This window comes from Acanthisitta chloris, unplaced genomic scaffold (assembly GCF_000695815.1).
Source record: "Acanthisitta chloris isolate BGI_N310 unplaced genomic scaffold, ASM69581v1 scaffold4396, whole genome shotgun sequence".
NCBI classification, from domain to species: Eukaryota; Metazoa; Chordata; class Aves; order Passeriformes; family Acanthisittidae; genus Acanthisitta; species Acanthisitta chloris.
In genome coordinates this window covers 163925-180241 of record NW_008677525.1, presented here as the reverse complement: position 1 = coordinate 180241, position 16317 = coordinate 163925, and the positions used below count along the sequence as shown (strand labels likewise).

The 16317-nt window shown below is 39.5% G+C and overlaps 1 protein-coding gene across 1 annotated transcript in view; it reads right to left on the bottom strand.

Moving 5' to 3' along the window:
* LOC103803948 (ribosomal protein S6 kinase alpha-2) overlaps nt 1–16317 on the bottom strand; it is a gene marked incomplete at its 3' end in the record, with an annotated part of 129498 nt that overhangs the window by 63907 nt on the left and 49274 nt on the right. The window contains exon 2 of the mRNA XM_009076530.1: nt 608–724. Within this exon, the coding sequence (XP_009074778.1) occupies nt 608–724 (117 nt within the window). The remainder of the gene's footprint in view (nt 1–607; nt 725–16317) is intronic.

The following is a 16317-nucleotide window of genomic DNA, read 5'->3' as shown; positions in this document are numbered from 1 at the left end:
GAAGAACTGTCTTTGGGATTAAGATAATCCTTGGTTTTAAGGTATGTGGAGAATATAATTTCTCCACAAATTAGTTTGTGGTTACACAGGCAGGTTTTTTCCCCTATGCGCTCACCATAATGATTGCTGTCTTCTGCACTGGGCTTTACCTCCAGGATGCTCTCAGGGCATCTGAGGGTGAGATAAGCAGCAACCTGGGACTTGGCATGTTTAAAGTACCCCTTACCCTCAGCTGGAATTGTGCTGCTAACTACTTTAAGACTTTGAATGTTCCTATATATATATCCTCTAACCAAGCAGCAGTGGCACAATCACCTCCCTGATGGATAGATCAGAAAGGGGTAGGAGGATCTAATTTTCTGAACAGTGATGCTCACTAATGATCACTTATGTTTATTAATCCGGGTCCAGAGCAATAAGGACTATTTCCTAAACTAGTTTATATGCAGGAATCTAGCTAAAAGACAAAACAGTTACTAGAATGAAGATAGAAAGGCTTTGCTTATATAATTTATATATGGACAAGATTACCAGTGTAAATGAACTCAGAGAAGGGACATGGTATTTTCAGTGTTGCTCTAGGTTATTAGATGATGATAGAAATTACCTTTCCATATGAACCTTGTCCTAATACTTTCAGCAGCTCAAACTGAGAAGGATCTGCTTTTTCAAAACCTTCCTTGACATGATGACTGATGTCTATTTCCTTCACGATACCTTCTTCCTGCCAAGGAAACAACAAAAAAACCCAAAATCATCAAATCAGAACTGTTATCCTAAGGAAACATATTGTTTATTTAAATCTTGTCTTCTGTGATGCTACAATCATGCAGCACATTTTGAAAACAGAAACAAATGCTAGTCCAAATATTGCACATGGCTGTTGCTGACTAGGAAGGTTAATTGTCAGGAGATGAAAGTCTGGTACTTCTATTTATTGAACATCAAGATATGACTAGATAAAGACAGAATATGCAAGCTGAAATAAAAAAGACAGTGCACAGCTTGGTGTGCCCATCAGAAACCTTGCTAGCAGAGTGGCATGTACTCAAATCTCTACTATAGAGGCTCCAGCGAACTTCTCTCCATGTACATTCTCATTTTCCCCACAAATCATGGTTTAAATCAATCTTAAAAAGCTTCCTTAGTCTTTAGCAGCAATTCTTCTAATGAGTAGGCAATAAAAAAAAGACATTACTAAAAGTGTCTCTCCCTATTTACCTTAAAAATTGGGAAGTTACTACTGGTCACCCTTTAAATAGGAAACAAATTAAAGATTTAGATGTCAAATGGGGTCGTAGTGGGAGGAAGAATGATGCATACTTTCTTTCTTGCAATTTGCTTTATATACTTCTGATTTTCCAGGTTCTTTTGTTAAAATATTTCCACTGTCAATAGATGCACATTCCTCAAAGACACCATTTGAACTAGAACTTTAATCTTGCAAGCAGTGACATATGGCATTTGTTTTAGTCATTTGTTTCGTGTTATTTTGGCATGTTCCTCCAAAAAGAGGGCAACTGGGTCACATGAGACCCAGAGGGACTACACAGAGTTTGCAGCAACCCAGAAAGTCATTGAGCTGAAAAGAAACCTGGAAGAAAGGACCTGCTCTTCACGGACACAATGATAAGGAAAGATAATATTTACATGGCTTTTATTTCTCAAGTGTTTTGTACACCTACATTTGAGCTTTTTGTTTGTTTCATGGGTTTTTTTGAATGTCTTGCTCCAACTTCTCTATGACTAAAATATAGACTTCGAGTGCAAAACTTCTTTTTTTTTTTCCCATCTCCCAGTTTGAAGAGAATTACTCATTTAGGAATAAGTTTGACTATTTCTGCACCTAGCAGAAATAATTGGGATCTCATAAACATTATTTTTACACGGAAATTTCCTGCATTTGTCCTTTCTACACAATAAAGTATCTTTATAAAACCCAAAACCATAACATTTGTTTTCTATTCTTAAAAATTAATGTTGAGAAAATAAAAATAATATCCTAAAATGAAAATGCATACACACAAAAAAATTTGGTCAAAACACATCCTGTACTAAACAGGAATAAATTTGATTCGCTTCTCCTCCAGAAAAGTTGCTATCACTTTCTATGAGCTGTAATACATCAGATACATGGCTTGCATTACCCAGCCTGCTTTTTATATTGTAGCTTCATTCCTCCTCTTCCCTAGCCTGCCTCTTTAAATTCATGCATTTTGGAACAGGCAGGGGCTATATCCTCTTCTTGGTTTGGAAAGCCTCCTTTACTTTGTGCATGCTACCACAATCATGGAAAATAATCATCATCTCACAGCAACTCATTTTTCTGATCCTAATTCTTCTAGTTTAAAGTTTCTAGTGAAAAGAAGCGCTTGAAACCAATCAACAGTTTTTACAGAGATCTCCTCATTTTTCTGGCTTTATCGATGTGGGAGATAGAGCATCTTTCTGATATTAAATGTATCATTTTTTTCCAATTTCTTTTCTAGGTGATGCAATAGTAAACTGATACAACTTTGATATTTGGTATTATCTGTTTCCTAAGGAAACCAGGAATTACCTACATGCTGTTATCAAAGACTCCACCAAGTTCTGCAGTGATGATGTTTCATACTGAGAGACATACATCTTTACTAAACTGCCTGCAGCTGACAGACCTGCACATCGTTAAGAACACTACTTCAAGCTTAGCCCACCCTGCCATGCTACAGCCTAGATGAAATATCTGGACAGCAGGGCTCACCACCCATCTTGTTCAGTGGTTACTCACTAGGACTAAAAATTACTCCCCATAGAGTCAGGCTCCTGAATCACCTCCACATCAGACCCTGTATGCTTGGAAGTTTGCTCCCTATTAAGCACAGGCAGAGTTTGCAAGGATTGGCTTCTACAGGCAAGTCTCTGTGTGTGGACATCCCCTGCCAGAAACGCTCATATGATGAAAAAACCTGCATGACATGGCTTCAAGTAAATGCAGCTTGAGAGCACAATTTCATTATTTGGTCCATCTCTGTTTTGCACACAAGCACAGCCCAGCAAGAACCCATTCACTGCAACCAGGTGATGCAGGATGCAAATCCAAATTTGGAAACATATTCAGGAGACAAAACTGCAAAAAGGAAACTAACCTAAATCTTATGTAGACCATATATCTTCCCCAGATTTACTTCTCCTTTGCATTGAACCTTGATCTAAAAAAGTGTGGATGAGATCTACCGCAAACAGCAAACCTATTTTTAATTCAGACAGATTGTACTTCAGCCTGAACCATGAAGTCACTTTCAACTACACTTGCAAGTTTAAATGATGAGTGAGTTTCAATTCATCCATTTCTATTAGTCATCAAAGTCATAGACCTACAACCTGAAGCACATTTCTCATTACTAAATCTAATATAACCTCTTTAGGTTCATGAAATGTGTTCAGTTACAGGAATATATTGAATGTATTAAAGGGATGACAATTCAGCTTGCTGGAAGAGTGCTTAAAAATTTCTAGTATTTCCAGAGAACAGCATAATTACTTCATAACTTGCAATAAAATCAATACTTTAATTATATGCAGCTTTAATTAAAAACTCAGAAAAAGATTATTTTAAAAGAATGGAACTAAATACAAGGCCTAGCAATGTTTATTGGAGAAGCACAGATTTTAAAGATGGAAAACACTTGCTGGATTTTGTGGCTTCATCAAAATATAAAAACATTGGTTAGAAGAGGCTTCTAGGGGTCATTCTAGTCCAACACTCCTGCCCAAAATATCACTGACACTTGACCAGACCTGCTGGTTTTTTTGCCCACTGTGGTTCTCAGTGTCTCAAACAATGAGTCTTTAGCCACTTCCTGTGAAAGATTATTCTCTTTCAACTTGCCCTCAGTCAAGTCAAGCTGCCTAGTCCACAGGTCCTTAGGAGGAAGCAGGATATTTTTCTAGGAAGGTAGGATTTCCTGTGGTCTCCTAGCTAGAAAGGGACAGCAAAGCCACACTGAAGCAAAGCATGCCAGACAGCTGTTTTTATATCGATCACCACCACAGTGGTGTTACTTGTGAGCTGTCCAAGAGGCAGATAGTATTTTAGCTGGCATGACAAACCCACTTCCCACTGGAGCAGAAAGCCAAACTGTCAGTGCTTGAGACTGAAGATGGACACAGCCCCTTAAAAGAACTATATGCTGATGTGTTTGCACACATACACGCATTAGCCTTGCGTGTGTTTCTATAATCTTGCTATTTTGATGAACAAATTCTGGAATGACTTCTGTTTGTTTGTTTTGCCTTACTAGGAAAAAAAACCCACAAACTCAATATTCTTTATTCATATTCTTACTTTTATGGGGTTTTCCTCTTTATGTCTTTAGAAGTCTCCCTGTATTACATTAATATGGAATATGGCATCATTTTTCTCAGGTACTGATGAACAGAGTGAAACCCAAACTATCAAAGCACAAGCACTGTGGGCAGATCTCCCAACTATTTTTGCTCTGAGTTGCATCTTAATAACTTCTCTAACATGGAATCTTTTCACTGTTCCAGTAAGTACAGCATATCTGCATTAGGAATTTGCATCACAACATTAAAACTGAGGCAGAAGATTCACAATACAGACGAAGCCTGCACACTGAAGAAGCTGTTTTTACAGAAAGGATTTCACTCTGGAAAAAAACCATCAGTCAACTTTGAAAGTGGTTTTGATCAGTGAAGTTGGTGGAGTCAAAATGAATGTTCCAGTTTGATCTTGCAACAGCTGTGCACAGCAGCCCAGAGTCTTGCTCCCTGCTGAGTTGTCCTGACACGGAATGCTTGACTTGATGAAGCTTAATCTTTTGTAAACTTTTCTAAACATTTATGTTTGCACAAAAGAGCATCATCCTGTGACAAAAGTGAGATTAATGTCCTTGGCAATTTGAAGAAAGCACGTGGTCGAGGAGGACAGGCTAGGAGAGGGAGGGCAATGAACTCGAAGGATGAAAGAGGAACAGTGTTTCTCTGTGCTAACACAAGAAAGACCTATTCAGGGTCTGATTCTATACTGCATTACCTACTTAAAGGCTTCTCCTCAAGCTGGCAGATGTTTTGGACATGAAAGTAACCCAGTATTTGAATTGTAAGGCCATTTTGATCTCTTCTTTGGGACACAGGAGAAGAGAGCCTCTGTTCTTGACCTGTGACTCTGGAGAGCACAGACACATCTGTTTTGGTGCTTCTGGGAGACAACTGCTCCCTGTAGCACTGATCTCAGCTCACGTCCAAGATTTCCTCATGCAGACCTCAGAGAAAGAGAGACACTAATACTCAGTGGCTGCTGGAGAGCAACCTCAGAAAAGTCTTGTAACTGCAGCAATACTTCATGACTCACTCTCACATGTTAAGTAGGATCAGGAAGTGTAGAGTTATGGACCTGGGAATGGAGTACAAAAAAAACATTCAAAAGGACAGGCTTTCCTGAAGAGCAACTCCTTTTCCCCTTACCTTACCTGCTCCACAGCCTCTCAGCAAACATTATGGAAAGAATGCTTCCTAGAAAATGGACAGGTTTAACCTCTTTTGGAGTCTTATCAGGCTACTCCCCATCTGGTTTCTGAACAAGAGGAGCAAAGGTCATCCTCAAATCCAGAGACCACCTTAATGGTGCCCAATATATTTCAGCCACACACAAAAAACTTTCCTCACCAAGACTTCCTGAAATGGTCTGAAACATCTGGAGAGAGGATTATTCCAGGAACAGCTACTTTTACCAATGGAAAACTTTATGCAACCATATCACATGAGAAAAACCATAATGCTAATATACAATGATTATTGTTTTGAAAAATCAGTAAGACGTGATTTCTATTTCTTCTATTACTTGCTTGGCCATCTCCTCAGTTGCAAAGGATCAAGACTGGCGTACAGGTATGGCCATAAAGGGTAAGCTTCATTTAGCAATAAAAATAAGTGCACTTTAGATGTGCAAGTTTTACAGGCTCCAGACTTGTGTGCTTTAGGGCCTGAGGTCAATGAAGAAATGAATGAAAGTATGGCAAGAGGAAATAAGAAACAATGATAACTGAAGAGATTTTACTGTTGTTTGAATCATTATTTGTCTATAGCATATGCTCAAGACACGGACATTATTTTGTCACCAGTCTTGTTATATAGCAGGTTACCACCTAACATAAACCCATATCACAACTATTTAGCTTCCAAGTATCACAGGCAACATAACATTCCAAAATAATATGGCTCATAAGGCAAGCATGTTTAAAACTCCAATATGGGAATAGTTAGAACAGGATATGTCTGATAAAGATGAGGCCAGGCTTCCACCTCTGTTTCACAGGTTCTAATTTGGATCAACCCATAGGAGAGTAATTTGTGTCAAGTCATAATAGGCTATTCAAGTGCTGCCTAAGGCAGGAAATGAATTGCTGGCCTGTGTTCAGTTCTTTAAGGAAAAGTATCCACATTTTAAAAATAAAAATGTATAGGAGCATTTTCATTAGCCTCTTTCCAAGCCAATCTCCAGCCGCTGGAGTAAAGATTGAAACAAAAATCTTCCATTTAAAATGGTTTGTAATCCAAGTTCTGGCCTCTATTGTGGTCTGGGAAGATAGAAACCAAGTAATAGTATCATAAATGGGTCTGGTTGCTTTGTTCTCTACTGCCAAATAAACATTTGCTTTAACAGCAATGAATTGGACTTACTGAGTCCTTAAATAAGCATTTGGAATTCACAGTGAATTCACTGGACATTGAGCCAGGACCGTATTTGGCTTTCAAGCATAACGTCACCTACCTTCTTAAAAGGTCACAGAGAGTTAAATAACACACAACAATTTCAAGAGATTGGGATTTCTTTCCCACATCTTTCATGAATGTGAATAGAATGGATTATCCTGCAGGAATTCCAACAAGCAGGTCAAAATTTACTGAAACATAAAAAAATTAGAGCAATTTCTGTGGAGTGCAACACACTCTCTGTCGCTGTTAAATTCAGCAGACCTTTTTCTAGAGAGAATAACTATTAAACTCTCTTTAGTACTTCTCTCCAGCTTTGATTCTTTATCCTACATTTTTAGTTTCTTTTCCTTAATGCATGTCTCTACAGCTGAGGTTCAGCTGAAGTCAAGCAAACTAAATGGGAAGAGATGAATCACAGAGAGCAAAGGCAGTGAATATAATCTGCTAGATATATTGGTGAAGTCCATGAGGTGATGGTTTGACTGTCTGGGAGATTTGGGTGCAATCTTTTGTGCTACAAGGCTTCCTATGTGTCTTTAATGAACCACTTAGGGTTGGATTCAACTAAATAAATGCAGGTATTTATAACGCAGGATACAATGTTTTGAACTAATTGTCTAGACTTACTTTGCAGTCAGTAGAAGCAGGGATTTCATGATTCAAAGAGGTTAGATGAAGACGCATTCTAAAAAGTGCACATTTCTCTCTGCTGACTATGAAGAAAGCCTAAGATAACATGTTGAGGTGGGGGCTCCTGCAGTTGCATGAGATGAATTCATGTTTATTGCATAATTTTGAAAAACACATAAGTAGACTAGCATTGTGGCCAGACTTTTAATGGCATTACAAGAGAGATGTTCACTGATAAATGCCATGGAAACTTTAATAGAACTTCTATTGAAATTAAATACTTTTCAAAAGAACTTATACACTTGAAACATCTAGATGATTAAAAATTACTCTAAGCTGTTGGGAGTAATTCACTTATCAGGATTTTGCAACTCTGGTAAATTAAACATTGTTTTCTATTTCCTCACCAACCCAAAAAATAAGTATAGTTGCTTTTTGCTATTTTGTGGGAATACCATGAGAACTAACAGAGAAAAAAATGTGAAATTATCTTATACTGCAGTAATGGATAGACAAATTGTCTGAAATGTATCAAGTGATATGTGATATCAAGTGACCTACGGCTGAATTCTCCTTTAGCTCAGGCTGAAACATTTTCGTCTTGAAGATTTATGCTCTTTATCTGATGAGTACAGTGCCTTTATAGACTTGGTTCCTGACCAGGACAAATATATACAACACAATGACTGTGAAGGTGCATGAGGAGAACAATCTTCCTATTCCAAGTGCAGACATACATGAAGTACAGGGGGATGCCAACACTTGATCTAACTTTCAAGCCTGGGCTTAAATCGCTAGCCAGGGTAACTAATTTTTTTTGCTAGGTCTGGTGCAAACTGCAATAGTTTATGAGGACTGGTGAGTAGAATGAGCACATTAAAAACCTATTGAAGCAAGGGGTTAAAAAAAGCCAAACAAAAGCAGAACCATCTGGTCACAAAACATGCAAACAGTTGGCCAGCCTTACTCATACGTCAGCACTCTACAAATACTCAAATATATTTGTGAACATTTAACAGAAACAGTCTCAAAATGAGTCACACTATTAAAGGACAAAGAACTCCGCTATATTGCTCTAAGCAACAATAAATAAGAGCAGGAACATTTTCATCAACATCCTACTTGGCATGGTTTACAGGTGTGCCATTGGCCTTTACAACTCAGAAGAGCTGTAAGGTACATCACTGATTGTTTCCGCTGGTGAATAGGCAAAAGAATACTTGCTGCTCGTTCACCAAGGAACGAACTCCCAGTCTGTCTGGACCTAGTGCCTACAAGAAATTGTTACTCCTTGAAGGTTAAGTATCTTTGTTTCCTTAGGATGATGATGGCTCCCAGGTCAGTGTTCTGCCCTGCTCACTCTGGTCTAAATCACTCAAACTCCCTGTGAGTGGATTGGGTGACTACTGCCAGAGACCCTCCCAGGGATGGCCCCTGCCCACCACCACTGCAGCTCACTCACCAGAGCTGCCTGGCACCTGCCACAGCACATCAGCCCTTACAGGGAAGCCCTAATGTGACATTCCTAATGGGATGGCAATCCACTGCTCATGCATTTCCATGACAGGATACAGGTAGCCCCCACATCCCTGTGTCCCAGCTTTCCATCTGTAAAATGCATGTAAGGACATCTTCCTTTTGCATGAGGTTACTGGAGTATAAGGACACTGGAAACACTATGAAATGGTCATACCATGAGCATTTGACATTATACTATATATACTATGATATTAGGCTCAAAAATGAAGGAGAGCAGACAAAAAAAGGTCTATCTGTTCAGGGTACTGTTCAAGAAATATAAATACTTACTAAATTACTCCAATTCTCTTATTGCTGTACTCAGCTGCTTCACAGACTAAAAAAAAAAAAAAAAAAAAAAAGGTGCCTGATGTTTTACTAGTGCATTTGAGTGTGAAATAAAAGCTCCAGCTGCACTAGGAAGATAAACTGCTTAAGTAAAACATAGTCGCAACCATTTCCTCACTGTTTCTCGATCCAAATAAAACACTGCTCACCATAGCAATGTAAATGGCACCACAGACAGTAAGTAGAAAATACTATAACAAAGCAGTGGGGCATTTGTATGGTGATTTAAAAAAACTGGGTTAGACCAGATGATCCACTGTGGTCCGTCCCAACCTGACCAATTCTCTGATTCTATGAACTGAATCATCTCTAATATGCATAATAAAGGAAAAATATCAGGTTTCATCTTGAAGTGTGAGGCAGAGTGGACAAAAGGCTGTAATAAGAGATAATCACATTACTGAAATGTTGGATTAGACCATTTAGGAAAAATACCCTTCTGTTGTTTACATATCACTTGTAGGGTTTGGCAATTAACATTTTGTCTTCAAGAGGAATATTGGCCTGCTTGCACATTTTACATCCTCCCATTAATTAAATCAAGCATCAGCTAAAGGTTCAACGAGCTTGTACTTCACAAACTGGAGTCCTGCTGCAATTACGTTAGGGAAAAATGTCTTGTAATGAGGTCTGTTATCTCAGTAGCATTTTACAGGCAGAGTATTAATAGGGAAATGGACTAATGTGAGGTCATTATGGAATCAAGGCAAATACAAATTAGTTTTAATGCTACTGTTCACAGCTTAGAGCATCAGTGAAGGCACGGAAGGAGAGAGGCTGATGCAGCTGAATGAGGCAGAGAGAAGAAGGCAAAAGGGAAATTCTGGAAGATCTAGCAACAACATGGGCAGAGGAATAAGACATGGAGGGCAAGGAGAAAGGGGGGTATTGAAAGGATACCAGACAAGGGCAAGGCCTATGCCCACAGAGAAGTAAATTGAGAGAACTGCAACGTTAAACAACTGAAATGCAACATTTGTCCCTTTTATGAAGTGGCTTAATCCCTATTAAATATCTAACCCTTTTCCTGGGATGAGGAGAGAGTGCAGGCATGCATGTACATACTGAAGTGATCTGATGGGAAAGCTGGTAAGTAGCCCTGGCATGCTCAGAACTGCTCCCAAAAGAAAGGGTGAGAGTGTGATGGGGACCAGCTAGCTAATGGCCCTGTGTGTGCAGCCTCTCCAGTAACTCAACTGGGCTGCCAAAACACATATGAATGCTGTGGATCCAGGCTCTGCTTTTTTATATAGATTCCATCTTCAATTTTTAAACTTATACAAAAAAACACAGATAAAGTTAAAAAAAAAAAGTTACACAAAGTCCCTGACAATACCTCATATCTCATGCTGGCTCCAGTTTCATGGACAAATATTTAGAAGGGGAGACTAGAACCGCATATTTATCTCTTCAGCTGTGTGCTCCTATTACATCCATCGCTAAGACCCAAGTCATTATTTGCAGAAGTATGTATTTCAGTGCCTAAGGACTGCTACTATGCACAAGTACCTGTTTAAACAGATTTTCAGCAGTCTACCGGAAACCTGGTCCAGGAAAATGCCCATTATATTTTGTGGTTTTTGTGAATTACTAAGAAGCCTCTAGTATAGCTCATGTCCCTCAAAGATTCACACAGCCATCTCCATAGAACGAGCTGCTAAGTGATTATCACACATCCTCTTTTCTGTGAAGGGAATAATTGTTTACAATTACTGCACTAAATAGAAGCATATATTATGTACACACACTGACTGAAAAGATGTGTATTTTAGGAATGAGAATAAACAAAATGTAGAAGATACATCTGGATGCAAAGAAACACCTTTGCAACATGTTTGGAAGACTCTCTCATTTCGAAGAGGTCAAACTGCTGCACCAACCCCTTTTGCAGAGATTTACAATGGATAATGCATTTCTGTATAACAAAAGTGCGTGTGGGGTAAGTTAGTTAGTTCTCAGTTGACTTGAACCTTGATGAACTTATAATTACAGCTTCACGGCATCAAATGTTCACCCAAAGCTGACTCACAGTCTACTGAAGTCTGGAAGGATTTCCAGAGTAGGATTCATCTAAACATACATCTCCGTCTGAGGTAGCTGTCTAAACTTCTTGTACAGCTGACAGAGAAACGGGTTTGCTTTGTTTCAGACAACAGCAGGCCTCTAAAACACTAAATCTGCCCATTTCTGCTGACTGTAAAGGAAGTCTATGCTGATTAGTTCAGATACAGTATAATTCTCCCTTTCCTCATCCCTTAAAGACTCCTTTAGCATTAGAAGTAGCATGTGTGCTTTTCAGAAAATATACACTGCATTATACTGGGTATTTCCAGGCCAGCCCTTGATTGACCCACCTTCTTCATTACAGATTTTCCACAGTCTTCAACACATACATGTTTGTACATCCTTCTGCAGGGACATTCTTACCCTGCCTGGCTACTGCCATGATCTGCCACCACAAATCAGGGTGGATGTGAAACTGGAAGCATAACCACAATGCTCGGTCAGACACCAAGCAAAAATTTCACACTTGGGAAGCTTTAACAAATATGAGAAAAAACCAGTTTCTTCAGTCTCTTAATTCAAAATACATTTTGCTCTTTAGCATAATGAGCTGGTTTGGGCTGAAGTGGAGTTACCTTTCTTCACAGTGACTACTATGGAGCCATGTTTAGGATTTGTGCTGAACACAGGGTTGATAATGCAGAGATGTTTTTGTTACTGCTGAGCAGAGCTTACACAGAGCCAAGGCCTTTACTGCTTTCCGTACTGCCACACTGGGAAGGGAGATGGGGGTGCATGGGAGACTGGGAGGAGACACAGCTGGGACAGGTGACCCAAACTGACCAAAGGGATATTCCATACCATAGGACATCATGCTCAGTATATAAGGTGGAAGGCAGATGGAGGAAGGGGGGACATCTGGAGTGATGGCATTGGTATTCCTAAGGAACCATTACTTGTGATGGGTCTCTGCTCTCCTGGAGATGACTGAACACCTCCTGTCTGTGGGAAGCAGTGGATTAATTCCTTGTTTTGCTTTGATTGTGTGTGCAGCTTTTGCTTTCTCTATTAGACCGTCTTTATCTCAACACATGAGTTTCCGTAGCTTTTACCCTTCTTATTCTCTCTCCCATCCCATTGGTGGGAGAGTGTGAGTGGCTGCATGGTGCTCAGCTGCTGGCTGGGGTTAAACCATGACACATAACCCTGTAGTATTTGGCTCATTAGATCACCCGACAAAACTTCCAAGACAACCTAAAACTGAGCCCACCTACAGCGCACACCACCACATTCCTGCAGACTGCATGACTTCGAGCTGCCTTGCAGCATTTCTACTGTGTCCCAGCTGTGTAAAGGGAGGTTTACATCAAGTGCTCTTTGTTCTCCTATTCAGCCACCTTAGTCACAAAAACCCTATTGAAAGGAAAGGTACATGATGACAAAGACAGGCAGTGGAAAAGGAGCTCTTTCTGCTTAATCCATTTCTGTGCAGAAAGCCTCCAGGGCTTTTAAGTATGGAGTATACCAGTTTAAGAGCAAGTTCACTGCTCTAGCCTTCATTATACAAGTATTTTTTTTAAACATATACACAAACAGGCAAAAGGTCAAACTGAGATTGCCAAGTTCCTGCCAGGTATTTTTCACTGACCTGTGGCTATTTCAACATTTTCCTGTTCTGGCTGAAAACTATTGTAACAAATCCATATGGCATCATAACAGGTAAAGGTATTGTGTTTAGGGGTTTTTTTTTTTGTGTGTGTTGTTTTTGTTTGTTTTTTTGGTTTTTTTTTAAATACAAGATAATCCAAATGCCTTCACGAAAAATTATGATTGGTGTAGTTTCACACACATTTTCCTGACAACATACGACACCTTCAGGATGAAATCATGACAGAAAGATTTGCTGTGGAACTCAGGTGTTGTGTGTAATAAGCAGCAATCCCAGAGCCCTGATCTGTTGAGGCCTGCCAGTTTTGGCAGATATATGGGACAGTCTTCTTCTGGCCCACTAAGGTAATCCAATCCCAAAGGATAAGTGGACTCTGCAGCTCCCTTTGCTGCACAATGTAAACAGAAAAGGTGGAGAGAGATGATAAACTTAAATCTAGTCTTACTGAATGGACAGTTTTGCATGTAAGTGATTAAAACTGTGCCTACAAGAAGACCACAGCACAGATAAAGACCTTAATAGTGCAGCTTCATGACCTCTCTCATAAGTATTCCCAATGAGCAGCAGTAGTAAAAGGTTACTACAGAGTAAACTGTGTGAGATCTTTCCTAAGGTCAGAGCAGCCACAAAGCTGTCTGGGGCTCCTGGAAGAGACTAGCTTCCCATTCAGGGAAAAGGGAATGGGCACAGATTGAATGAGTTCCTCCTATTCTACTTTTAACATTTGTTTCAGGTACAGCTTCAGTAAGTAACCTGAGCAAAGAAAAATTAACATCAAGATACAATGCCACACTTCACATATGCACAATCGATCTTTTTTTAATATCAAGCTAATAAAAGAAAAAACCCTTCTGATGCTTTATATGGCAGATGCTATTGCACTGGTAGTCAAAATTACCAGCTGGCCAGTGAAATCCTCAATGCAGCTGGGAGACAGAATTCTGAAGAAGAATCTGATGCAACATTATAATCACCAGTAAATTTTTGCCACATAAAAAATTGGAAACTCACTTGAACTCAGTCATCATGTATGAAACACTGGGCAACAGCGACTCCTGTTCCTTTACAGATAAGGAATTTGTTGTGCATCTTGGGGAGTCCTAAGCAATTATGTCTGCAGCAGATTATAGCCTTTATAATGAGTCTTATTTTACAACCCCTGCCAACCAACCATACCTGCATCACTTGTAACTATATTGATGTTTTGTAAATAATAGCATAAAGACAACTGAATGGAAATTGAAGTAATTTAATCAATCAGTAACAGGAAGCTAAAATTAATATTATGGTCAAAGGAAAAATAGACAACACAACGAGAAGACGACAAGTGAAAGCCAGGAAGGAAAGCTGAAACCACACGAAAGTGTTACCTTTAAAGAAATGTTTAATCAGTCCTCACTTGTTTATCCCATTTGCCCTGTCATAAACAATGAGCAATGCCATAGTGTTTCCAAGACACCATGGGAGGTAAAGTTTGTAAAATTTAAGCTAATATTGTAAGAAAAAAAATCTTTAATATAAAACACAGTGAAAAGCTGATTATGAATTTGACACAAAGTTTTCTTTGTTTGTATTCTTAAATTTACTTACATTTAAAACTGTTCATCTCCATTGCTGACTACACAGCAGAATCCTGCTATGCCAAAGCAGAGTTCCAGTTTGCTTTGTTAAAAGCTCAGTTTTCTCAAAAACATTATATTTGGACTGGGCTTTTTCTGATTTTTTTTTTCAAGGTTCTAAATGTTTATTTACCCACAAAGGCTGATTAAATTCATATCTGCTATCCTTAAATTTTATTCAGAACTTATAGCTGAAAATTTTTGTACAGGGCAGTATCAAAATCTTTTGTCTTCCTAGAACTCCTTATACTTGTGAAGATACACACAGATGTCATCAATGAGTATGCATTAAACAATGTTACTGGATCCATCTGAACAGTTAAGTAACATAAGAATCACAGCTCTGCACAGCTGCAATATTTAAACTTCCAGTTATATGAAGCAGTAAGTAAAGCTGGATGACATGTAACACAGCTGTGTAGTTTTCATTTGGAGATAAGAGAGGTAAAAATTCAGCTTCTCATTTCTGTAACTACTTTTATGGCAACAAGTTGTAACTGTATGTTTTAAGGACACTGAAGGTTGATTAGGTGCATTTATAACTACGATTTTTGGAACTGCACATTCCAGATTATTTTCAGTAATTAACATGGAAAAATTACGTATTTCTACATGTATATGCTGGGGTTTATGTGAAGTAAAATCAGAAGAAAATTATCATTTTTTTCAAAATGAACGTTCACCTAAGGAATCCATCACGTACTAAACAGTGCCTATCAGCCAAGTTAGCTACTGAACATATCTGCCTCAGAAGTCACCAATGAAAACCACATAATCCCTTGCAGTATTTTCTTCACCAACAAACAAGCAAACCAAGTTACTCCCCACCCTACCTGAAAACCTTCTGTCTGCCTCCTAGTCATCCCGTCATAAACATTTGTGTGGTAAGATGAGTTTGAGAGAGTGTCAAGAGGAGCAGCAGGACTGGGCTGGGCAGGAGCCAGGCTGAGTATAGCCGCAGATTCCCGGGATCCATACCTGAGTCATGAAGAGCATGATGGGGAGATGTGCAGAACTGCCACCCCTCAAGCCCACTGGCAGCTCCTTGACCCCAGAGAGGCATTGCCCCAAATAGGTCTCCAGCTGCTCTGATCTTGGGAAGTTGTAACCATTCTTTTAAATCTGGACTTGAAAGCGAGCCGCAGGCGAGAGAGGTGGCAGCTCACGCAGCGTGTAACTCCCTGGAGAAGTGGCGTTAATGAAAGAGCCAGGAGGTGTTGTAATTGCAGTCAGCTCTGTGAGAGATGTAAGGCAAAACACAGGGGGCACATTCCAGCAGTGCAGCCTTGAAGCATTGACAGAAGAGTTTGGGTTGTGAAGAGTCAGGCTAAACAAAGCTGACAATCTCCCAGCCTGTTGCGTCCACACAACTGTTCAACCCTTGGCTATTATAAATGCCACAGAGATAATGACCACACAGGTTTGTAACCCATGTGAACATGCAGTTTCCAGAGCAGCTCTTAGACTTGGTCTTGCAACCCTCTCCCAGCCTACTCTGGGACCTGGGGAAAACACTGTTGTTCTAAACAGGGCCAGTTCCCTACATTCTAAACTGTACATGGAAACTGCAAGCCCTAAACCAAACCTGTTATAATGTCTACCTGCACTATTTAGCTGATTATGCAAGACTGGAGACATGCACCAAATCTAAATTATATTATGGATAAAGCCAAGGGCAATAAACCTAATCACAGCATGAAAAAGCTGGGTTAGACATCAAGAAAATCCTTCCCTGGAAAGGGCAGAGAAATGCCAGAACAGATGCCATTTAAAGTATAACCAGCTTGTGTCCTATCGCTGTTCAACTGT